General features: G+C 36.0%; 1 protein-coding gene across 1 annotated transcript; it reads right to left on the reverse strand.

Annotated features, from left to right (window-relative positions):
- Window positions 1–1,015: 1,015 nt before the first annotated feature.
- On the reverse strand, window positions 1,016–26,345 carry dcaf12 (DDB1 and CUL4 associated factor 12). Its single transcript, XM_056446237.1, has 9 exons — window positions 25,903–26,345; window positions 17,033–17,323; window positions 13,351–13,629; window positions 12,752–12,812; window positions 9,317–9,510; window positions 9,166–9,231; window positions 6,586–6,748; window positions 6,321–6,499; window positions 1,016–2,574 (listed from the first exon to the last, which is right to left on the reverse strand). Exons 1-9 carry the CDS (start codon window positions 25,957–25,959, stop codon window positions 2,416–2,418), a joined length of 1,449 nt encoding a protein of 482 aa, XP_056302212.1. The 5' UTR covers window positions 25,960–26,345; the 3' UTR covers window positions 1,016–2,415.
- Window positions 26,346–27,358: the final 1,013 nt, after the last annotated feature.

Consider the following 27,358-nt stretch of genomic DNA (forward strand, 5'->3'; position numbering starts at 1 on the left):
GCTTAGGATTTTATGTTTCTATGTTTTATACAAGGGATTTCTTTCATGACATCGACTAAATGAAGCTTTTTTTTGCGCTGAATTACATGTATTGACTCACGTATAGCGCTCATAGTCAGGAACGCGCGGTCTGTAACGCCACTCTTTATTGTCATAGTAACACAATTTGCGCCCCCAGTGTTTTACTTCTATGCATTATTCTTGTATAATAGACAATCAATCAATCAATCAATCAATCAATCAATCAATCTATCTATCTATCTATCTATCTATCTATCTATCTATCTATCTATCTATCTATCTATCTATCTATCTATCTATCTATCTATCTGTTTATCTATCTATTAATCAAACAGCTATATAGGTATTTTTTCTATCTATCTATCTATCTATCTATCTATCTATCTATCTATCTATCTATCTATCTATCTATCTATGATCCATCCATCCATCCTTTAAACAGCTATATTAGTATTTTATCTATCGATCGATCGATCGATCTATCTATCTATCTATCTATCTATCTATCTATCTATCTATCTATCTATCTATCTATCTATCTATCTATCTATCTATCTATCTATCTATCTATCTATCCGTCCATCCATCCTTTAAACAGCTATATTAGTATTTTATCTATCTATCTATCTATCTATCTATCTATCTATCTATCTATCTATCTATCTATCTATCTATCTATCTATCTATCTATCTATTTTATCCATCCATCCATCCTTTAAACAGCTATATTAGTATTTTATCTGTCTATCCATCTATGTGTGTTAAAATTGTAAACTTTACATATACATCTAATAAAAGGTTATGTATATTAAAAAATATGTTTAAAATTGTATCATACACATTACAAAATTTCTATTTATATAATCTACCTATATATTAGATATTTTTATTTTGTCAATTTTACACACATACCTCTACACAGAGCATACATTAAATGCTTTAAATGTCTGCAGAAGTGTGAAAAATAAAGAAAAGTCACGATGGAAAGCCGAAATGGAAGAAAAATACATCAATAAACTTTTATTCATTTTCTTTTTGAAGACTGTCTCGCGTTGCTGTTCTCTTGCTTTTTGTTTTGTTTTGATATTGTACAATTTCTTTTTTCTTTACACTTATTATCTGTAAAAACATTCAGGAAGTGTGTATAAAAAAAGGGCACCACCAAAATAATGACGGATCAGTCCACTCACACACACGCACATATATCCTCTGACATTTACATAAATTGTATTCTCCCTCTATTAGAATCCAAATATGTATACATTTACATTTATATATATATATATAAAATACATTTTAAAAGTGATGGTTAATTTTCAGCTTAATATAATATGCCTGTTATCGTGTTCACCGTACTAGCAATTGTGACAATTCCCATGAATAATTGTGTAAAACAAAACAACAACAAAAATAGAAAGCCTAAACAAATTCGATCTGCAACAGTCTTTCACAGAAAGACTCTGGAAAGGCAACAATGTCACACAAAACTGCCCAGCCTTGGAGCAGAGAAGAGGATGAAAAAGCCACAATCCTATCAAATATGATTGTACCTGAACGAACGTCATGAGTGCTAGTGACGGCGAGCATACAAAATAAATAAGACGTCTAAATGTCACAGAGGGGAAAACGGCAATCTTGATGTGAATGTGTGCATGAGTTAGTACAGAATCAGCAATAAAAGAGGCATTCTCCAAGATACCTCAAACAGAACGCAAACGGTATCTGTGATTTCCTAGAATCGTCTCTCCCTGACATTATTTTGGAACAGATGAATGGGGAAAAAAGAAAAAGAAAGAGTCTTCACCGTCTGCTGTCCGACTAGTGTCCATGTTTTCTCTGTGCTCTTCATATTAGCAGTCACTGTTCATTCATTTCACCTCTAATATTCATCTCCAAATGCCCGTTATCAGCCTTTAAGGATCCACAATGTCAAATCGGTCCACTGTGAGCCAGAAAAGATGGCCGATCGGCAGGTTTTCTGAAAACACACACTGCAAAACAAACTCAACACGCCATGGTTTGGACACGGCAACCTTTAGAAGCAAAAAAAGAAGCATTAACAGCAAACGAAACAACAACATAATGCCCAGAGAGACTGTTATATATATTTTGTACAATTTTACACCGTTCCACAGTTCTCAAAGGTTCAGGCTGCCGATGTACAAGCTCCAAATGATCAGGCATCTCTCCTTTACTCTGCTTTTTCCCTCTCATGAACAAAAAAACAAAACAGATGTTAAAAAAAAAAAAAAGTACAACAGGCAAATGAAAATGTAAAGACGAGCACAAAAGTGGTTGAGCTCCTGAGTCTGTAGAGGGTTTATGCTGGATAGAAGCTAAAGAGAAGGATGGCCTGTGTGTGAGAGAGTGAATGAACGAGGGCTGACGGGAAGGTTAGCTCCAGAGGCCGGCGTAGTTTCCGTGTAGGCCTGAACACAGCGGGCCGCCGGCCACGAAGAGCTTGGTGCCGGAGTCGTCATAGCAGTGCGTGTACACGGCGTTCGGGAACGAGCGGATGTCGGAAAAGTAGCTTCTCCACGTTTCATCGTGATTCTGGAAGAGAAATGTGGATTGGGACAGATGTTTTATACACGGCCCAAACTGCAAATAGTCTACGTGTTTTATATGTTCATTAAAAGATTAATTAAATTAGCTAGTTAGATAGAGATAGACATATAGATAGACATATAGATAGACAGACAGACCGACAGACGGATAGAATGACAGACAGACTAATAGACAGAAAGATAGAATGACAGATCAACAGACAGACAGAAAGTTTAGAACGACAAACCGATAGATGGAATGAGAGAACGACAGATCAAATGACAGATGCACACACAGACAGAACATCAGAGAATGACAGAATGAACGCCATACGATAGACAGAATAATAGAACGTCTGAACGACAGATAGAACGACAAACAGAACGTTAGAACGAAAGACCAATAAATAGAACAGGACAGATAGAACGACAGATAAACAGAACGATGGAATGACAGATAGAATGGTAGAACGAACAACAGAAAGAACATCAGATAGACAAAATGATAGAGACAGAGACCAATAGGCAGAATGATAGATAGAAGAACAGACTGATAGACAGAATGATAGATAGAATGATAGAGAGATATACAGGATGATAGAATGACAGACCGATAGAAAGATAGAACGATAAAACGACCGAACGAAATACAGAATGAACGACAAAACGAATGAGAGCTAGAACAGCAGAACGAATGACAGAAAGAACGTCAGATAGATAGACAAAGTCAGACAGAATAACAGACAGTCAGAAACTTTACTAGACTCATTAAAAACCTGAGTGATATTTTTGGATTTATTTCCAAACACGAGCATTCAAGCATTTTCAAAAATGCGTTAGAAACAAATCTCTGAGGCTATCAAGGTCATATTTGACCAAAAATACAGTAAAAACAAACAATGTGAAATACAATAAGCATTTTCTGATAAACCCTCTGTAACTACAAAGCTTAATATTTTATTAAAGAACTCTTAATCAACTTAAAAGTTGGAAAATATTAATAAATAAATTCAATTACACACAAATGCTTTATTTTTAAGTGTAGAGTATAACATGTGCTGAGCAGGGTAATGTTCAGCTCTGGACAGAAACACCCAGACCCTGATGTGTGGAGTCCCTGATATTGAGCGAGTGACTCTATATTATGCCTTAGGTACATGGGTAAATTCTTCAACTTGTGACAAAAAGGTGCAACCAAAGTGGGTCAATTAAACCAATCAAACAGTAGTTCTACTTCCGTGTGGCCTCCGAATTATTGCAGCAGACAGCATTTCTGCTTAATGAACTTCCACAGTTAGCAGAGACTGATGCTGCCGGCAACTCCCCGCTCCAGTAAGCACTTTACAAAAGAGCTTATATATAGACTAATTAATTCAGAAGCATGTCCAAAGACTTCACAGTAATAAAAATAATAAAACAAAAGACAAAAGAATAGTGATAATGCTGACATGAAGAGCAAGTTAGCAGTAAAGTCCTTAATTAGGACAGTTTTAGTGTCGGAATTCATTTAAAATAGTGTTACACGACTGAAATATCTAAACTACTGTTCTAAAGTTTCAGGTTAGCATGACTTTTTTTTAAAGAAATTAACCCTTTTATTCATCAAGGATGCTTTAAAGAGATCAAATCTGACAGAAATTATATTTAAGCATAAAACAATTAAGCAGCACAACTTTTTTTTAGCATTAATATTAATTAATTTTTTTAGAAATAAATGAAGATATTATAATTATTTCCAAAGAATTTATATGGCATCGATGACAATTCATCTTTGACAGTACAGCAATGAATTACGTTTTTATTAATGACATTTCTATATAGAATATTTATAGAGCTTATATAAATAAACATTCTATATATCAGGGTTCCCACTCTTTCATGAACAGATTCAAGGTCTTTTTAAAGCACCATTAATTTAAAATCAAGCACCTTTGTACTTCATACCCCAGCATATGTAGCGCTATGAAAGCCTTTGTTGTATTTAACATTTCACTAACATTTATCGTTTACATAAAAAAATATCATAGTGTGTAGTTATAAACAGTCAAGTTCAAACAACTTTAATACAATTTGTCGAACTCTAGTTACAATTCTAGTAACATTAAGGGTGCTTTCACACCTCGACTTTTGTTTCGGAACCTGCCTGGTTAGCGTGGTTCCTTTGGCATGTGTACCCAGCAATCGCACTCAGATCCGCACCAAAACAGTTAGTCCCAAATCACCTGAATGAGGTGGTCTCGGCTTGATTAAAAGGTATTCTGGAGCGCATCGATTGTAGTGAAAAACAATACGATCCAACGAACCAGGCTATATCACAGTGTATGATGGTTATGTAATAGTCAAACATATGGCTGTATAAAGAGAGAATGAGTAGGGTGGAATGTCATCATTCCTTCCGGTAAATGTGTGTTTCGTGTTAAATACGAAAGTGAAAGCATGTTAACTACTACCAAGAGCTGTTTATCCGTTAGGAAAATTGACCGAACAGCAGTCTTGGTTTATCTGTTATTTCTCTCTATAATGTAAAGCCTGAAATGCATAATTTTAGCCAACTGTTATGTATGAGGAAGTCTTACCTCTGATTTATATTTGGTGATGTCTGTGGGTGTCACCATTCAAAATAAAAGCGCAGCTTTTCGCTTATAATGTCTTATTTCTCATCATCATGAATTAAAATAACGACACATGACAGCCGAGAGGTACTCTGAAAAATAAAGCAGTCGAACTCTGACCAATATGAGGAGAGTTTACTCATATCAAAGAGCTTAGAAAGATCAAGAGGCGACACTCAATAGAACGTTCCACTGCAACAGCAACACCCAGCAACAGCCCCGGATTCCGCCATTTTGGAGTGAAAGCGTCAGCTGTCCATAGGATCTTACTGCGGTCGCGATGGCAAGCAGCTGCTTTGTTTTTTATTTATTTATTTAAAAGCTCATTAAAGCTGAAATACAACATGAAAGACAACAATACAACACTTACGATCACAATCATCAGCACTTTTAATAGGTTATTTTACAGACTTATAATATGCTGTTGCTCTATTGTAATTTTCATTCCAAAATGGCCGCCGCGCCATCTAGTGGCTGTTTCCCAAATCGCACTTGTGTTGCCTCTTAGTGATTCTATGCTCTTTGTCTTATGTGACTTGTTTTAGCTATTTGGTCCATTTCAGAAACTTTGTCGTGTGAAAGCGAACCGCACCAAGAACAAAGAGCAACATTGTAATAATTTTAATTCCTGTTTCGGATCAAAACAATCGATCTACATGTGTGAAAGCACCCTTAGAAACATTTATCAAACAGGCAATATGTGTCAGTTCTTGTGCAAGATTTTTAAATAAAGAATTTCTCAGTGTTTTTTTCAGTTTCTAAAAGCAAAACAGTACCATTGTAGAACACCAATAACACCATGAATTTAAAATTCAAGCACGATCAAGAACCTACGTTGGTCTTGAAGTACTTTCTAGGCCTTGAATTCATGTCTGAAGTTCAAGCCCTTTCAAGAAGCGTGGGAACCCTGTTATAAGCTCAATTGCAATAATATTACTTTTAAAAATAATTTTAATAGTATTACTGAGTATTTGAACAAATAAACAAAAACATTCTATTTGTCAAACACTTCTATAAAGTAGTTCAGGAAAAAGAAATAAATAATATTATTTATCCAAAGTGCCTATAATGTCTAAAATAAAATACATAAACAGCTTAAGGTCTAAACAACATATATATTTTTTAATTTAGACAATCTTACCAGCCATCCTCTTCCTGTGGTGAGTTTCAGGATGCCCTCTGCAGTGCGATTCCGGTATCCGCCGGGTGTGCTGGATGGGCCATCCAGAAAACGCTGGGCCCTGATGTCATAGAAGAGCAAGGAACCCTGACCAGTGCCTACCGTCACTATGTGTTCATAGAAGCTCACAGAGCGAATACCTAAAAAGTCAACCAAACATGGCTTCAGAACTTTGTATATATCATCTTTTTAGGGGCTGAAAAATAAAGAGAAGTAAACGCCATACCGCTGCCACGCTCTCTGGAGCTCACGGATTTAATGTTCTGAGAAGATTGCCGGGGGTCGAGGAAGGAAACGTGTGCCTGAGAACCGACTGCATAAACAGACCAGTCCAGCCCATAAGCCAGACAAACATTCTCCTTACAGTAAGGGAGTTTTGTAGAAAGCTCCTGAAAAAAAAAAAAAAATCACATTAAACAAAATAAGACAATAGAGTGCATTAGTGCACACCCACTTCTTCCTGAAGGATTACACTCTACAGCAGTGCAGTGCAGGACAGGTTTAGCTATGTTTACATGAAAAAAAAGACATGAAATACATGACCATCTCCAAAGAGAGCCAGCAAGCTTTATTGTTTACATTAAATCATCTTTATGCAACAGCACAGAAACCAAATCTGAAGAGGCATGAATTCACAAAATGTGCATTTACGCAGACCATTTAATAAGGCATAGTGTCTTTACACTGAATTCAGAGCAGACACAGACCTACTTTAGGGCAAAGATAAAGATGTCTATAGACATCTAAACATAGATGTGTTGGATTAAACCATAGGTCTCAAAATCAATTCCTGGAGGGCCTGTCAGTGAAAACCTATTAGACAAATAACAACAGTACAAAATTAGACCAGTCATCAAACTGACATTGAAAATGAGTGTGTAATCGGTCTACTTGATGACTAGTATAAGTTTGGACTATTGTAGGAGTAGTAGATTTTCATTGACAACACAAAAGCAGTCTTGTTTTAGCCAGGACATCTATGTTTAGACGACTATTTGATGTAAATGAAAAAACAAAATAGCTTGGTTGGGAAGTACTTGAATATAGTGAAGTACACAAATGTTTTTGTTATTTAGTTAATAGTCATAACGGTTTAAAATTACGTTTTTTTAGGTGTTAGTATCAGTATGTTAGCCCTAATACTGATGATACACAGGCCAACTTTTTGAGCAATGTTTCTGGGCAACTTTGGGAAATGATGCCATAAATGGGCAACCAGGTAAGACATGGGGTAACAAATTAGGACAATATTCTTTCCCATTCTTAGTAGAAAAGTGGCCAAGAAATATCACCAGCAACACTGCCCAAAAAGTTGCACTGTGTATCATTATCAGCATCAGGATATTTATAAGCTAGTGTGCTCCAAAACAAAATTCTCATTCAGAAGATATAAACATCCAAAGCTTGCAGTTTGTCAACAATTATTTTGTCACCTTTCTCATATTTCAGTTTCTAATCAAATCTTCTGACCAATCAAACGCTCTCTATTATCCTGGTACCCCTTCAAGACGCTTCTCATTTGCTTTTCATTTGATGCGATTGAGCTCAACCACTCTCACTGGCAGAGCTGTGATTAAAAAAGCACTGACATTCTCAGGGGGAACTGATGAGCAGGAGAAACACTGTGCCATGAATGAACCATCCAGTTAGAAGTCTTCTCTGTGAATTTACCCATGGTTTACTCTAATACTAGAAACTGTACCACAGTAATGTGGCAGGATTTACAGACATACGTATACATTTAGTTAGATTACTAATGTAGACATGTATTAAACATATTAACCCTTGTGTGCTGTTTAGGCACAACCATCTCTGCGTGTCAGCAAATGGAATGATTTTTGGTGATACATCTCATTTTAGGAAAGTTTTTTTAAAAAATCCAACAATAAACTTTGGGCAAGTTTACTACCATTTCGTTATGTTAGTGGCTCATTTATGTTTCGCCCCATTGACTTCCATTATAATGATATTTTTTTATTGCAAAGCCGTGACAGCCGATAATCATATTCTAGCATTCTAGATTGTTGGTGGTTTTCCCTGTTTGGAAGACAAATGATCAACAGTAAAAACTACAAATTGTACCTCTTCCCAGGAGGGAAAACCACCATGATTAGTTGGTGTTATGGCTTCGCAATCAAAAAATGTTATGTAATATAATGGAAGTCAATGGGGCAAACAGCCACTAACATAACGAAAGGGTAATCAATTTGAACAATACACAAGAGTTAAAGGAGTAATTAAATATAATTAAAGTACCTTTATAAGATTTGTACTTGTATTAACATTAGTTTTTCTCATAAAAGTATCATAGTAGATATTCATTTCTCTTAAGATATTATCTAAAAGAGATAGTTCACACAAAAATCATTTACTGACCTTTCACTTGCCACAACTGTTAAGAGTTCATTTCTTCTGATGTAAACAATAGAAGATACTCTGAATAACGTCAGAAACCAGTAGACATTGACTTCAATAGTGTTGGATTTTCCTATTATGGACGTCAATGCTTACCCATTTCCAACATTCTTGAAAATATCTCGTTTAAAAGAAGAAAGAAATTCCAAGGTTTGAAAACGGTTATTACAATTTCATTTTTGGGTTAACTAACCCTTCGATCAAAAGATTCACTCAGTCAAATATTTGTATTATTATGTCATTGGTGGCTCTTCACTGTGCAAATTTAAACTTCGCTCACTGGGAGTGACTATGGTGGAATCATGGGTAATGTAGTTCTTCTGCACAAATGACTCTATTAAGCACGAAAAGTTTTAAAACAATCAAAATATTTAGCTAGTAGTAATTGTACCTTGGACAGGTTGTCTTCTGCCTTCCACAAATGGAAATATCCATCTAAAGAAACGGCACCCAACTCCTAATGGATGAAAATTTGAATTGGAGAATTGAATAACACACACAAAGTCAATATAGAGTCAATACATTCAAGGACAGCCGCTGACCTTATGGCTGTTGTTGAAGGCCAGTGCGCGCACTTTGCAATTGTAGGGGTGAGTGTATTCTTTCGGGATGTCCTTAAGAGCCCGGTGAGAGATGTGGGAGTAACCAGGAACACCTTCCACATTCTGACGCTTCTCAGCCTGAGACAGAACCTCCTCTGAAATCTCCCACAAACCCATGGAACCATCCCGAGATCCTGCTCCGGGAAATAAAACAGTCATTCTCTTTTAATGGAGCTGTGCTAAACGTGTGCAATGCATATCAGATAACGTAGAATACAACACAAAATAAACCCTACTTAGGAAGAAGAGGAGTCTTATTTATTTAGCAACGACTGGCTGGCTTTTCATTATTCTGCTTATTACACAGTAATGTAAACAAATAAAGAGCCATGAAATACTGTGGAAAAAATGAATTGGATGCCTGAGATAAAGTCAAATATACAGAACAGCAGACATTTTACAATAATAATTTACTACAGACATCTATTCCACATAACAAGGTGATCTATTCAACCAGCTCTTCTTCAAAATGTAAACAAGTTTAAAGAATCAAAAATTATGTAAAAAAAAACTATGCAAAATGACAAAAATCACAGGCATCCAGAAGAATGAATATATATATATATTGATTTGTATGCACGTAGAGTGAAATCCTATATTCAGATGGGATGGCCCATTACACAGTAGAAACGTGTACTGTGGTCAGATGAATCAGTATTTCAGGTATTTTTTGGTAGAAATAGACGCAGTGTAAACTGGACTAAATAAGAAAAGGATCATCCAGGCTGTTAAAATACATTTATTTTACTAGAGGATGCAGAACACTTTAGCCTATTTATGTAAGTGAGGACAGCTGAATGCAGTAAACGTTGACATTAAAAATCTTCATACAGCAGACTAAAAGCCAACGTAAACTGCGGTCAAAAAGGTTTGATCAGATAAATGGACTTAAATGGATGCCTTCACACCTTTAGAGCTAGTTCTAGTCATACTAACAGTTGCCTGAATTATTCTTGGTTGATTGTAATCCATTACATACTGTACCTTTCAAATCAAAGTTATCTGACATAAGATAAATTCGGGGGCGGCATGGTGGCTCAGTGGTTCACACTGTCACTTTACAGCCAGAAGGTCGCAGGTTCAAGCCTCTGCTGGGTCAGTTGGCATTTCTGTGTGGAGTTTGCATGTTCTCCCCGTGTTGGCGTGGGTTTCTTCTGGGTGCTTCGGTTTCCCCCACAGTTCAAACCCATGCACTATAGGTGAACTGAATAAACGACCGTACTGTATGTGCATGCATGTGACAGTGTATGGGTTTCCCAGTACTGGGTTGCAGCTGAAAGGGCATCTGCTGTGTAAAACATTTGCTGGATAAGTTGGTGGTTTATTTCGCTGTGGCGACCCCTGATGAATAAAGGGACTAACCCGAAGGAAAAATGAATGAATAAAGATGAATTTGTTATGACAGAGTTTAACAGAGTTCTTGTCATATTTTACGGAGATTCTTTTACGGAGTTAATAACAACATTATGAGAATTGTTGACTGCTTTTTATCAATAGTCCAAAAGTCATCAAAGTGCATCCATCCGTAACAGAAAAATGCCTCACATGGCTCCTGGGGTGAATAAAGGTCTCCTTTAGCAAAGATAACTCCTAACATAACTCATTGGATTCCTTGAGGGCGAGTAAATCATGAGATTATTTGGCGAACTAACCCTTTACAAGGTTCCCACTCTAAAATAAATATCAATTTCCTTAACTAAAATGCTGAATTTCCATGATCTCTACTGAACAGAAAAGCAGGCCACTGGTTTTACCTTGAATATCATTTTTCAAAAACTTTATGAGCCACTACGAGAACAACAATGCATAATTTACCTCAGATTATGAGTACTTACCGTTTGTGTGGCTGTGAAGTGCTCCCACATTATATTTGATAGCTCAATAGTAGTTTAGAAACTTGATATTTAGTTTCTCTCATCTCCTTTTAAACACCCAGTCTTTTAAGTGGTCATTTTGAAGCCAAAGCTTCTAAAATGTATATTATCCTAACATGTTAACCTTAATTATCAAGTACAGTATGGTGACAGCATTTGAATTAAGTGAATCCCAGTTGATGATAGTGAAAAGAATAATATGGAGTTTAAAAAAAAAAACAGCCTAAGGCCATTCATACATCAGGTCTTTTGCAAGTGCAAGTTTGTTATTTCCAATGAAGATGCACGGCTTGTTCGTGCATATTTGGAGTAAAACACGTGCTTTTCAGGCACACCCAGATTCATTTTCAGAATGCCGCAAGCCCACCGCAAGTCAGGTGACAAAAACTGACCAATCAGCTTTATACTTTGTATGGAATATACACATTTTGGTAAACGAATTAGCTTATACAAACACAGAACACCCAAACACTGCAGTGCTTTTTAATTTTCTCCGTAAATAAAACTTGCATCAGAGCTGCAGCAATGTTTTGTCATCCTCTGAGAAAATGGCTGACGGTCACCTAGCAATGACAGACCACACGGGAGAGCGAGTGCAAACTGCATTGAAAATAGCGAAGAGAGCAACATGCCTCGCACTTTTAGACGTGACATGTGAAAGGCCCCTAACAATACAATAGACATGAAACAATGCCAAAAAATATATGGTATAGATAAAATGACATTTTGACAAATGAAAACTAACATTTCAAGTGACATAAAAAAGCCTGACTTTCAAAGTTTGGACCTTATAATATTGAAGAAAGTCCATTATCCGAGGGAATGTTGCCCTCGCATAATGAAAGTGTTTGCTGTAGTATCAAAGTCAAGTTATTCTAATCACTTTAATCACAACATACACATCTGTTTGTCTATCGATCTCCATCTATATTACAGTATGCTATCAAGAAACAGCGTAAGGGACATGCAAACTTAAATTGAAAATCAAGCAAAACATTCATTCATTTTCTTTTTGGCTTTTTCCTTTATTAATCAATGGTCAACACAGCAGAATGAACCGCCAACTCATCCAGCATATGTTTTACACAGCGTATGCCCTTCCAGCTGCAACCCATTACTAGGAAACACCCATACACACTCATTCACACACATACACTATGGACAATTTTAGCTTACCCAATTCACCTTTACCACACATGTCTTTGGACATGTGGGGGAAACCAGAGCACCCGGAGGAAACCTACGTGAACATGGGGAGAACATGCAAACTTCACACAGAAACGCCAACTGACCCAGCAGAGGCTCGAACCTGCGACCTACTTGCTGTGAGGGAACAGCAATACCCACTGCTCCACCGCATCGCCCTCAAGCAGAACATATATTTTCAATTTCTTTTCCCCTTTTGCGCTTAGAATATGATACTATATAGCTGATGGAAAATACACCCAATGTGTGTTTGGACATGGTATAACGCTCAAAACTGGACCAGCAAGTTTCTTACCAGAGACTGCCATGGTGTCACTGATCCACGCAATGGAAAAAATCCAGTCATTGTGGCCATCCTGTTCAAAATAAAAACAGATCAGAATTAAGGTTTCATGACATTGGACAAATCTGACATTGTGATATTTTGAATATGAATATGATTTCGCTAGATGATTTAAATAGCTCTAATCGTAAAGATTTAATGAATTTAGATTGACTGGGGTGATCAACGAAGTTTTCTATGCAGTAAAATGTAATAAACAACAAGCACATTTAAATCTGATAGAGCTAAAATAAATATTGGTTAATGGGCTTCTGGGGAGTAAAACGGTACAGAAATTTAACAATCAAATCTAAAATAACATGTTCATTATTAAAGATTATAATATCATTATCTGTAAATCTTTATCTAATCCTGTGACGGGACTACAGCGGATGCACACATTGCGATAAATATTGTTCAGCCCTAATCAGAAACAAAAAAAAACCTTTATATACCTTACATAACAGAAAAAGTTTTCAATTACACTACCCAAAGTGAAGCACTAAAGCCAATAAACTCTCTGACATTTGTACTACTTGCATAACTAGACAGGGAGCAAAGGCCGGACTCACATCCCCGACACAGACTGGGTCGAGTGTGGGAAGTCTGTACACTGCCAGGCTGTTGGGATTGTCTCCGCCAGTGGCCAGTAGTGTACGAGAAGGGTTCAGCTCGATAGCATGGATGCCACATCCCTGCTGGACATCAAGACCGCCAACCGATCCTGGGTTGTGGAAATTGAAAGGGCTTCCCACTCCACCCAAACCCTGGGAGACTTCTCCTCGGCCCTCTCGGTCCTTCAGCATGGGTATCCTGGTTATCTGTCCTGAGAGGACGTCCACCACAAACAGCTACATGGAGGAAAGAGCAAAATTAGTAAAGTAGTTTATTACTGATTCATTTATTAAAAGTCAGAATGTATTTATTAAAGTCAGAATTGTGATTTGTCCCAAAATGAAAAATGTGCCAGTACTGGGCAAAATTAACTGAATCCAAAATAAAAGTTTGTTGTTTTCACAAAATGTATACGTGTATGTGTGTATGTGTGTGTGTGTGTGTGTGTGTGTGTGTGTGTGTGTGTGTGTGTGTGTGTGTGTGTGTGTGTGTGTGTGTGTGTGTGTGTGTGTGTGTGTGTGTGTGTATGTATGTATGTATGTATGTATGTATGTATGTATGTATGTATGTATGTATGTATGTATGTATGTATGTATGTATGTATATATATATATATATATATATATATATATATATATATATATATATATATATATATATATATATATATATATATATATATATATATGTGTGTGTGATACACAAATATACATAAAAACAAAATAATTTATTACATAGATGATTAAATCTATACATAATCTATTGCATCATATAGTGACGGTTTATTTATATAGCACAATTAAAAAAACCTAAGTTGACTTATGTGCTTTACAAAATCTAAAAACCACAAAGAACAAGAGTAAATCTAAGTAAAAACAAACAAACAAAGAATAAAAGAATAAATAATAACAGAAACATATTTTATACCTAAACATAAATGAACATTTTCTTAAATTTATGCATGCAGGTGTGTATTAATATATAGATAATTAATATACACAACAGCGCGCACACACACACACACACACATAAATTTAGTCAAAAACAAATTAGCCGTGATTAATCTTTGCCCAGCACTAGAATTTACCTATCCAAAAATGATATAAATTGATAAAAATGTATATGTTTTCTGAAAGAGTAGTGACTATTAAATGAATTATGGGATGCATTTTAGAGAGACATATTTTACACTACAAAAGCAATCTAATCAAATGCATTTACACTAACTTTGGAAATGAATACTGACACCTCTATTTAGTGTTGTCCTCTTATGGTTGGACTGACCAAAACATATTATAATACTTGGGCCTTTGTGTACCAGTTGGTTCTACTATTATGTTTTTGAAATCTAATTATAACAGTTTCTATGAAATTAAATTTTATTTTCCATTTTCATTCTAATTGTATTTAAGTGGTAAAGTTTTAGTACTATTTATACTTGTCCTACATACATACATACAATGAATGCTCCGATCAGGATTTTTGCATTTCTTGTCATGGTGATCGGCCGATACAGATGCTTCAAGCTTTATATTGCATAAAGCACATTTTCCCTCTAAGTATGTCATTTAAGTAGAGATCTCTCCTCGCCTAAATGAATAAATGAAAGATGCTGCATATAATACCTTTAACATGTCTCTTATAACAATTTAGTGTAGACATGCCATGATCAGAAGCAGCTTTACAGAAAATAATAGATAAAACAGATAAAACAAATAGGTAAGCAACTAACAAAGCAATTTAGAAACATTGCAAATGTTGGAAGAATAACTCAACATGTCTCAATGAAGAAAACGTTGAGCACATATTTGATGCAGAAGTTAAAATGCACACCTATACATATGTTTATTGCAGTAAGTATATTACAAAAAGGTATACTATTAATTATTTAAGTTTTAAACAATTATTTATTTATTTATTTTAAAAAAATTTATTTCATTAAAATGTTCAGCCAGGTTTCAGTGAACTTGCATTATTGTCAAAACAACAGGACTTTCAGTGCTTATACATGTGAAAAGGCTTAAAAACATGCAAGGCCACTCCAATATTTTAATTTCCAACTAGCACGTCTGGTTCCTCTGCATGTAAACGTAAACAAACACTTATGATCAGTTCATGAGATTGGCCAGATTGGAGAGCACCAATTGAGTCAAAAAATGTGATTATCACCCGATACTGATCTCCAGTCGATTGATCAAAGCATCCCTAATATATACACTAAAATATACCACTTAAGTACTTGTCACACATTATTATTCATTTCCATAGTTCAACATGTACTACTGTATTATTAACCTCTTAAAGACCAAGCTGTTTTTTTACATGCATTTTTTATTTCTCTTTGCTATTTGGGCTCTTTGGAACCTGATTATAATAAAACCCAAGTATCATCTTTTGATATGATGTACTTTTAGAGAAAAATTATGTCCATATATGTGGACTCGTGGTCCGAATTTCCATAAAACACTTTTTCCTGACAGTTTTTTAATGCATTAATAACACATACATATTCTTTAAACATGTTTTGACTATCAGAGAGTAAAAACATTTTTTTCCCATTTTGAACAGTTAAAAAAAGTGTTTGGGACATTTCATATGCTGCAAAACAGTTGCAGGATGACACTGTATGTCTGTAACAAAATATAAAACATTCAAAGTATTTTAAATAGCCACTTAAGAGCTAAAATGCGCTGTCTATGTATGTGGCCACTAAGCCCTAGGAGGTTAAAATACAAATTCATGTTGTTAAGATTAGTTAATGCACTGTAACAATGAGTAGTTTTAGCCATTTCAGTTATTTCAGTACATCAAGTTAAACTAATAAAAATGACAAATGTTTCCTATGCAACTACCTACATTTTTAAAAATAGTTTTAGATCTACTTTTACACTGGGAAAACGTATGTTTTGCACTTCAATAACCCAACACTTCAAATTCAATAACCCAACTCAAAGCTAAAGGAAAGTAAAATGGTTGAATTTTCAACTAAACAAGAATAAAAATAACTTGCATCCTGCATGTGTGGGAAGTGAAAACCAAAAACAAATCTAAAAACACACTTGCATTCTAATTTACGATGACCCAATTTGCCCCAGACATCAAAATAAACTTCCAACATTAAAGGTCCCATAAAACTAATATAAAGTTTGAGATGTTAGTATCAGTATTGTTCATTTTTATGATATCTTTAAGCTAGTGTGCTCCAAAACAGTGACAACATTCACATTTAGAAGATATAAAACCGATTTAAACATGTACAGCTTAGTTTGTCACTTCCACCCAAATGGATCAACGGTTTTATTCACACTTCAGTTTCTCATCAAATCATGACCAATCAAATGCTCTCTTGCATCTGACATGCCCCGCCCCCTTCAAGATGTTTCACATTTGATGCACTTGAGCTCAGCCACTCTCACTGGCAGACCGATCGGTGATAAAACGCTATTGGCTGTTTTTTTTTTTTTAAAGGGGTAGGAGCTACACTATGTCCCACCCTCTCTTCATGGGATTACATCAGACATCAATTTAAAAAATGCACATTTCAAAACACTTCATTGAAGTTTTAAAAGTTCAATTTAAAGAATTAGATCATTAAGACATGGCAGCTCATATTCAGTATTTCATTTGAAAAAACCTCACCGTGTTGCATTTGGTCCCGCACACCACCTGTCTGTGGTTGAGCCATTGGGAAGCGAACACCTTATTGAGTCGGCCGAGGGAGAACTCTCTCTCTCTGAGGATTCCTGGGATGCGTCCGGCGGCGAATCCCCGAAGACTCCTCTGAAAGCTCCACTCATGCTGCTGCTGCGGCCGGAACTCTCTGCCTCTTACCGAGCACACTACTGACCGCCGGCTCTGCCACCAGTGCTGGGCATGACGCACCGAGCTGGACACGCGGGGACGCTTAAACGCAGACTGACACCAGTCAAACTGTCAGAAAGAGAGAGAGAGAATAAAAACAAACATGAAGTCAAAATGAAACCAATTTACTTTGATAATCATCAATGTTTTTTTACTTGAAGTCAGAATTATGAGCCCCCCTGTATATTTTTTCCCCTATTTATGTTTAATGGAAAGATGAATTGATCTTCAACACATTTCTAAACATAATAGTTTTAATAACTCATTTCTAATAACTAATTTCTTTTATCTTTGCCATGATGACAGTAAATAATATTTGACTAGATATTTTGCAAGATACTAGTATTCAGCTTAAAGTGACATTTAAAGGCTTAACTACATTAATTAGGCAAGTTAGGGTAATTGGGCAAGCCATTGTATAACAATGACAGTTGAAAAAAAATATTGCTTAATGAGGCTAATAACATTGACCTTAAAATGGTTTAAAAAAAAATTTAAACTGCTTTTATTCCAGTCTAAATAAAACAAATAAAAAGAAAAACATATTACAGGATTATATAGTATTATATTCAAATATTATATTTTTTCTTCTTTCTCCAAAAGAAAAAATATTATTAGACATACTGTGAAAATTTGCTTGCTCTGTTAAACATAATTTGGGAAATATTTAAACAAATAAATAAAATTCACAGGAGGGCGAATCATTTAACTTCAACTGTACAGTATACATGTTTGGTTTTATTTTACTGTTCATCACATGCATGTAATTAAAAAAACATATTGAAATAGTTTAAATAATATTCAAATAGTTTATTTAATTTTCCTTGTCAATGGCAATGTTTTTTTTAATTTCAACAAACAAAATTGATAAAAAAAATGTAAAAGCTAAAATGATGCAAATGAATTCATGCACTGCAGTATTATAATGTACATCATCAAAACATGGATAATAGCTTGAAAACATTTTTTGTTTTAATTAATTTTTATTAAAACATTGCAACTAAAATGCTACAAATCAGATTACTATATCATACAAAAAAATTATTCATTTTTTAAAGTTAATTCAGCATCGCAATGCAATGTACAGCACAAAACATGGATATTGTTTATCTATAAATGAAAATTATATATTCATTCATTTTCCTTCAGCTTAGTCCCTTATTTATCAGGAGACGCCACAGTGGAATGAACCGCCAACTATTCCAGCATATGTTTTACACAGCAGATGCCCTTCCAGCCTCAACCCAGTACTGGTGAACATTCATACACTCACATTCACACACACACTCATACACTACGGACAATTAATTAATTAATTAATTAATTAATTCATTCATTAATTAATTAATTCATTCATTCATTCATTCATTTTCTTTTCGGCTTAGTCCCTTTATTAATCTAGGGACACCACAGCGGAATGAACCACCAACTCATCCAGCATATGTTTTACGCAGCGGCTGGCCTTGCAGCAGCAATCCATCACTGGGAAACATCCATTCACACACATACACTACGGACAATTTGGCTATTTGGCACCTATAGTGCATGTCTTTGGACTGGGGGGAAACCGGAGCCAACACAGGAGGAACATCCAAACTCTACACAGAAATGCCAACCGGCACAGTGACCTTTTTGCTCTGAGGCAACAGCGCTACCCACTGAGCCACCGTGCAAAATTATATATAAATATGATTCATAAATGTTATGATTTAAAACTCTGCTAATTGATTCAGGAATTGCATCATTATAACACACAGCACAGAAATACGGATCATATATTAGAGATTTTGAAATAAATTTAATGCAAATAACCCACACATCAAAATACATCGGAGAATAAAATCGATAGAAATTATGACAGTCCAATTAAAGCAAGACTAAAGACTAACTAAAACAAGAATTCTACAAATATTTTCAACAATTAGAATGCTACTAATAGAACATTGTATCATTACAATATTAAATGTGCAGCATAAAGAAATAATGTTAATTTTAAATTTCCTAAAAATATTTTATTACGGTTATAGTTAGTGTTAAAGGCAAATCCCTTCAATACCTGGAAAACGTGTCTCTAGGGCCCAATCCCAATTGCACCTCTTAACCCTTCCCATTACCCCTCGTTTTGCGCGTTCATGTGAAGGGGTAGGGGTGTCCCAAATCTCTTTAGCTTGAAGGCGTAGGGCTAAGGGGAAGGGCTAGACAGCCCTAGAAAGAGAGATTTTTCAGGACCACACTCGAAATCAAGGGGTAAGAAAATTTCCCAGAATACATCAGCCATAACGGCTGCACCCTGAAGTCAGGAGACGCATAAATTAGTATTTTTTTGTCATTATTATGATTTCTACAACAAACAAGAATACATTTTAATACATTCATAACAGCGTTCACGTTTTATCATCATACTTAAAAAATAAATAAAATAATTGCCAAATTAGGCCATCTATAATCCCTATTAATAACTCCTGCATAGTAGTCCTGACACTCAATAACACTGGAATACCCTGTCAGAAAAGTCTAGTGGCTGAGAATGACCTTTTTACAGTGTCTGCTATAATGTTAATGTTGTTTTTGGTGTGTTTACATAGATGAATATGGCCAGGGTGTAAATGCACAGTACAGTTACGATCTTATTGCCACATTGTATCGTTACGATAACTTGATATTGTTGCCTTCAGTGATTTCCAAAAGATAAATACCAAAAAATAAAACAATGAACAATTACAGCAGTCACCATCATCAATCTCATATAAAGTAAAGTAAAAGATCGCGATGACATATGATGACGTTTGCAGGTGTTGTAGCGCTGTCTTAATTCTTAGGGGTACTTTTTGAAGCCCTTCCCATTCACACTCTGTTTGAAAGGCCAAGGGGAAGGGGTACAAAAATAGAATTTGGATTGGGCTTAAGTCTGAACCCCAGTTTTACTTTGGAAAATGAATCCTTGTTGCTAGAGAAAATAACTCTCATCTCTCTCATACCAATTACGTAACTCATTTTCAAAAAGAAACCCAAAAAAAATGTAACAATCCAGCAGGGCATCTGGTTTTAGGTGCCTCTTTGCAATCCAGCGCTGTGTAAGCACTTTAAAAAACAGCTTGCATTCGAAGAACAACACCTGGCGAGTCTGAAAATTCATGCCCTCGGCCTGCTAACAGTCCTCAATACAAATCAAACACAATAAATCACAGCAAAAAACATCCATCTGATACCAACGCCAGCTGGAAGAGTGAGCGAGCGATTCTGTGCTCCCAACGAGCACCAACAAATCTAATACGGCAATGACAGGAGCGAGTAAAACCAACGACTTGAAGTGTATATCAGCTCCCGTAGGCCTAACGATCTGTGTGTGTGAGAGAGAGAGACACCACAGAGGATCATTCATTTTAATGCTTGTTCCAGCTGACATCACAATGCTAATACTCAAGACACACAGAAATTATACAGTCACCAGCCAATTTATTAGGTACACCTATCCAACTGCTTGTTAACACAAATTTCTAATCAGCCAATCACATGGCAGCAACAATGCATTTAGGCATGTAGACATGGTCAAGACGATCTGCTGCAGTTCAAATTGAACAACTAAATGGGAAAGAGAGTATTTCAGAAACTGCTGATTTACTAGGATTTTCATGCACAACCATCTCTGTGATTTACAGAGAACGATCTGAAAAAGAGAAAATATCCAGTAAGCAGCAGTTCTTTGGGTACAAATGCCTTGTAGATACCTGAGGCCAGAGGAGAATGGCCAGACGGGTTCCAGCAGATAGAAAGGCAACTCAAATAACCACTCGTCACAACCAAGGTCTGTAGACGAGCATCTCTGAACGCACAACACGTCCAACCTTGAGGCGGATGGGCTACAGCAGCAGAAGACCACACAGAGTGTCACTCCTGTCAGCTAAGAACAGAAAACGGAGGCTACAATTTACACAGGCTCACCAAAATTGGACAATAGAAGACTGGAAAAACGTTGCCTGGACTGATGAGTCTCCATTTCTGCTGCGACCTTTGGGTGGTAGGGTCAGAATTTGACGTCATCAACATGAAAGCATGGATCCATCCTTCCTTGTGTCAACATTTCAGGCTGGTGGTGGTGGAGTCCATCCCTTTATGACCACAATGTACCCATCTTCTGATTGCTACTTCCAGCAGGATAACGCACCATGTCATAAAATGCGAATCATCTCAGACTGGTTTCTTGAACATGACAATGAGTTCACTGTACTCAAATGGCCTACAAAGTCACAAGACCTCAACCCAATAGAGCACCTTTGGGATGTGTTGTAATGGGAGATTCACATCATGGACGTGCAGCCAACAAATCTGAAGCAACTGCAGGATGCTATCAAGTCAATATGGACCAAAATTTCTGAGGAATATTTCCAGTAGTTTATTGAATCTATGCCATAAAGGATTAAGGCAGTTCTAAAGGCAAAAGGTGATCCAACACGGTACTAGGAAGGTGTGCCTTATAAAGTGGCCGGTGAGTGTACATTAACATTATATTGAAACATCTGTTTATACGTTCCAAAACAACTAGCCACAGAGTTATAGGATGAACCTTTAAGCATTTTTTTTTTAAATGAAGAAAATAAACATGCATTATAAATGGGACCAAAAACATATGCGAGTTTATGTTACAAACTTTGTAGAAATACTGTGAATTAAACTGCACAAATCAAAAGAAACAAAGCCAATCAAAAGGATAAGAGTTGGCTCACTATAGAACAAAAATGATTTATTTTATTTGACTTTTGCATTTATGAGGAAAAAACACATCATTATGGATGTGACGTCTCAGCTATTGATATTGATGTTTGAAAACACTGACAGAGAGATTTTTGAGCATTTTTACAAGACTAAAAAACAAGCCTACACAAAAAAACTCAGAAAGGCTTTCGCTTTTTGGTGAATTCTTGTTATATTTTCATAGCAAGGTTGATATTCACATGGAATTGCTCTTACGTGGAATAATTTGGAGAGAATAGCAACTAAAACGTAACACATGAAATAAAACTAATAGTAACTATTTATTTTAACTATTTATTTAAGCTTTACAGTGCAAATCCAATTAGAACCGTTTGTTTGGTAAACAAAGCAAGTTCAATTCAATTCATGTTTATTTAATAACATGTATATAACATAGTTCTAGTAAAGTCCAGATTTCAAGTCTCTCATATAATATATATATATATATATATATATATATATATATATATATATATATATATATATATATATATATATATATATACAGGATTCATACACATTTTTACTTTCAAGTAAATCTTCATGACCTAAAGTTTCATGCAATGTCTACATGTACATGTTAAATAATGGACATTAAAATTTATTACAGCATATCATCAAACACACAAAAATGTATTTGGTTTAATATCTATGTCATGCTTACAGAGCACTAATAATGTGAGAGCATGTTTTTGGCTAAGGACAAAAAAAAAATAAAGACAACTAACCTATATTAAAGTATACAGATATTCTCATTCATTCATTTTTCTCCAGCTTAGTCCTTTTATTCATCAGGGGTCGCCACAGCGGAATGAACCGCCAACTTATCCAGCATATGTATTACACAGCAGATGCCCTTCCAGCTGCAACCCATTACTGGGAAACATCCATACACTATCACATGCATGCACATACACTACAGTCAATTTAGTTTATTCAGTTCACCTATAGTGCATGTCTTTGAACTGTGGGGGAAACCGGAGCACCCAGAGGAAACCCACGCCAGCACAGGAAGAACATGCAAACTCCACACCGAAATGCCAACTGGCCCAGCCTGGACTCTAATCAGCGACCTTCTTGCTGTGAGGTGACAGTGCTAACCACTGAGCCACCGTGTCACCCTATACAGAGATTTGTTAAACTAATTTCCACGACTTTTCCAAACCTTTGTGGGTTTTCTGTTTATCCCTAAACTTTTTCCAGGCCTGAAAAATGCCATGTCAAAATTCCATGACTTTTCCATGACTCTGTTTTTATCTATATATTACTTTACAAACTCTAATGTATAAACCATAGACACACATTTGCATTATTATTTGAAAATATTACTGAAATAATCTAAAAACTAAATGAATGTATATTTACGCACATTTAATATGTAAATAAATAGAACGATGGACTAAAAAAACAAATCATAAATAATCAGTGGATTTTTTTTTTGTGCAAGCAAGTTCTACGTGGGCCTAATCATCATTCAAATAAATAACTCTTGCCCAAATTACATCATCCGTTCAGAAGTGGGATGAGTAATGTGTGCAAATCTACTCATAAACGCTTCACGTGCCAATCTAGTCATAAAGGCTGATGTATTTGTACTTTGGTAAAGCTCATCCAATCCCCCCTTCAGGCCAGCAGACGTCAGCTCTATCTGGCTGACCCAGATCCTGACGGCCAAGTAGGTTACGAGAGGATCTTAGTCAATACAACCAAAAATGTATAATAATAATAACAATAATAATAATAATCACTCAGAGGAAAAACCATCTAGTTTCAAAAGGCTGTGGGACACAATCCAACTCCAAAAATATTGCATCTAACTTTATAAACTGGCCTCCAGATGTAAAAATGTCTATTTATCTATGTTATCTATATAGAAATTGATTTTTAGCAATAGTTGATAAATCAGATCTGTTACGAGCTCCAAAGCTTTTAATCTGTGGTATATACACTTTTATGAAACCCATGTGCTCATATTAATTTATTACTTCATATTGGGGATTGGGGTCAGTTAGCATTTGTGTGTGAAGTTTGCATATTCCTATGGGTGCTCCGGTTTCCCCCACAGTCCAAAGACAAGCAGTACAGGTGAACTGAATGAGCTAATATGGCCGTATTGTATGTGTGTGAATGCAGCAGTGTATGGATGTTTCCCAGTGTTGGGTTGCAGCTGGAAGGGCATCCGCTGCATAAAACATATATTGGATAAGTTGGCGGTTCATTCCGTTGTGGCGACCCCTGATTAACAAAAGGACTAAGCCGAAAAGAAAATGAATGAATAATTAATAGGGGCATACGAATTTCTGCATCATAATCTTAAATTGTTGCGCTAAATTAGTTCCAGATTTGGCTTTGGTACTAACAAGTGTAATGTATATACACAAACAAATTATTGTCGAACATCCCATAGAACGATTCAGTTTAAAATAAAGGTCTGTATGGGGTGTACTCATTTATACTGAGCACTGAATATATAATAATAATTATTATTAAGAGCATTTTCTGCAGTAAAGGTCAGTCTTCTGTTAAACAATAATTAGAATGAATGAACGATGCATTCATTTCAAATAATGTTGATCATAATATTTAATAATTTCCATTGTATAATAACTTGAACATTAATGACAATAATAAATGTATAATAATGACTCAGTGTAGTGTTACGTGTTGAATTTAAATGAATGCAGTCGTTTAAGTCTGCACAAACAGAGTCATTAACATCATAAACACTACTTTGATATCAGTGAATTGTTTTATTGATTTGCTCTTTTAGATTCAGCTGTCAGATGGCCATACTATATATCCACAGCTAACCTGTGATACCAGAAATAAACCATCGACGACATTTAATAGAATCATAAACAAATGATTTGACTACTCTTTCGGCTCAACTAAATTGGCTGTAGTGAAGGCGTGTGCATGAGTGTGTATGGATGATTCCAAGAACTGGGTTGCAGCTGGAAGGGCATCCGCTGTGTAAAACATTTGCTGGATAAGTTGACGGTTCATCCTGCTGTGGGGACCACTGATGAATAAAGGGACTAAGCTGAAGGAAAATTAATGAATGAAAGATAACAAGAATACAAATTCACAAACTATAAATTGAAATGTAGAAGGGGGACCTTTAGGATGAAGCGGTCTTTGATATTGTCTGATTTTTTAAACATCTTGCAAATATGGCAGTGAAACAAACAGCTAATAATCACAGCTCTTTTCTGTCAGTGCAATTAATGGTTAACTGTTAAATCTAACTCTATGTCAATTTTCATTTTTTATGTTTATAATTTCATATTAACACAATGGCTGCAGCTATAATGTAATGCTGATAATAGAAGGAATCATTCTCATGGTCTATATTTTGAAATCAATGCTGGACATTTGTCTCCTATCACGATTCCTTGTGCAGTAAAACAACATATTGTGTTAATAATCATCATGTTAACGATGAAAAATTGAGAACTGTAACGTAGAAGATCTATCCTACTGGACGACTAACCAGCTTAAACTGTCTGGACTCTACTGGAGTAACATTATCCTGTAATCTACAGCAGGATTAAGACGTACTCAGACAAAACGCATAACCTTAATGTTCAAGACAACTGATAAACGATCACACACACACACACACACACACACAGAGAGACAGACACACACTACTAAACCACCAGTCCAACGGCAGATCCGTGTCAACAACTAAATGAACACCTCCATTAGCCTTTAGCCAGCAGACTAGTGCTAACATCAGACTCCAATCGTTTCCTGTTTGTAAACTGTCACACTTCGAGCATCTGCTGCTGTTTATCTTCAAACGTAGACTGTGTTTTATCCATATAAAGAGGTTAGCATGCAGCTGAACGGCGTTTTCATTTACGGCGTGCGAGGGAAGGTTGTTTTTTTACCTGTTGTTCCTTGGGCTCCTCTGCTTTCCTTTTCCTGCTAACTGTTTTTCTCGCCATAGCCCGACACGCACAGGTCCCTCACCCACATGGAGGGTAGCAGCGACTCTGGGAAGTGGATCATATAATGGCGATGGGTTTATTTCGGCGGCCTCCGGGCTGGTGAAGCGGCGCGGCTAATCGAATCCAACCGAGTCGAGTCGGACGAGGCTGAATCGAATAACCGTCCGTTCCTGTGTCAGTCGCGGATTCTCCCCCCTCCGATCCGTTTGATTTCGGGACAGGCTTGTTTGCTTTCCGTCAGTGTGGAGGAGCGACAAGGGTACATCTGCCCCTCCCCTGCGCCGAGCTCACTTTTCACCTCTCTTTTTTCTCTCCGTCCGTCGCTCTCCTGACAAAAAGCGTCATCTCACAACGACCAGCCGCCGCGCGCAGCCGCACTTCAGTCAAACATCAACAAAAACAAGGTCAAGCGTACGCGTGCGCGACGGCTGCGTGTGAGTGCACGCGACCGTCCTTCTTACGTTCTACGGGTAAAGTGTAGAAGAGATACAGCTGTGGATACTCACGTTAATGTAGCGTAATTTTCATGACACTAAATATTTTACATTACTGTGAGGAGTAGGGGTAGACGCGAATAAAATATAATGGATGGGTAATTTAATAAATAATTCTATTTATATTTACGGTTTTTACATAGCGTTGAGAGGTAGGTGTAGGGTTGGTGTAGACGTTAATAAAATGCAATTAATAGATTATTTAATCAACAATTCTCGTCTTAATTACGGTTTTTACTTTATTATGATGGGTAGTGTTCGGTAGCTGTTAATACAAAGCAATTCACAAGTAATTCAATAAATCGTATAAATAATTCTTGTTAACTTCCGTCCGCAGCTGTATCCCTTCTAGCAACAACCCGTTCAACGGCTCGCTTAAAATGTTGTCAAAATCAAAACAAGGCCTAAAATATGACGTATTTTAAACTGAAATCTCGACAATTTCTGAACATAAATGCTTAAAATTAGTAGATTAAATATTTTAAGACACAACATAACATTAAATTGTAAGTTCTATAAGGTTTAATGGGATAATTCACCCACAAATGAAACCTGTCATAATTTACACACCCTTCACTTGTTCAAAACCTAGTGAGTTTGTCAATGTGATCAAAAAAAGATATTTTGAAGAATGTTGGTTGATAGTACCTATTGACTTCCATAGTTATTTTTTTTTCTACTATGGAAGTCGAATGATGATGTAATAATAATTTTTGGGTGAACTACTCCTTTATTAATTTGAAATTAATAAAGTCCAAATGTGTTTACTATGTTTCTCAGTTTCTCACAAACGCCATCTGCTGATGTACAAAGGTTACATTTTGTAAGCTGTTCAACAAGTGCGTGCGGTGTGAATTTCCTTTCAACCCATGTTCTCTTTATTGCTGCTGAGCTGGAAGATT

Source organism: Danio aesculapii, chromosome 21, assembly GCF_903798145.1.
Source record: "Danio aesculapii chromosome 21, fDanAes4.1, whole genome shotgun sequence".
In the NCBI taxonomy this organism is placed as follows: Eukaryota; Metazoa; Chordata; class Actinopteri; order Cypriniformes; family Danionidae; genus Danio; species Danio aesculapii.

Coding starts and splice junctions, on each gene's coding strand:
- dcaf12 (XM_056446237.1), bottom strand. CDS start 25,959: ATGGCGAGAAAAACAGTTAGCAGGAAAAGGAAAGCAGAGGAGCCCAAG. Junction 13,630..17,032: donor GCGGGACCAAATGCAACACG/GTGAGGTTTTTT, acceptor TCCTCCATGTAG/CTGTTTGTGGTGGACGTCCT. Junction 9,511..12,751: donor TGACACCATGGCAGTCTCTG/GTAAGAAACTTG, acceptor TTCCCGGAGCAG/GATCTCGGGATGGTTCCATG.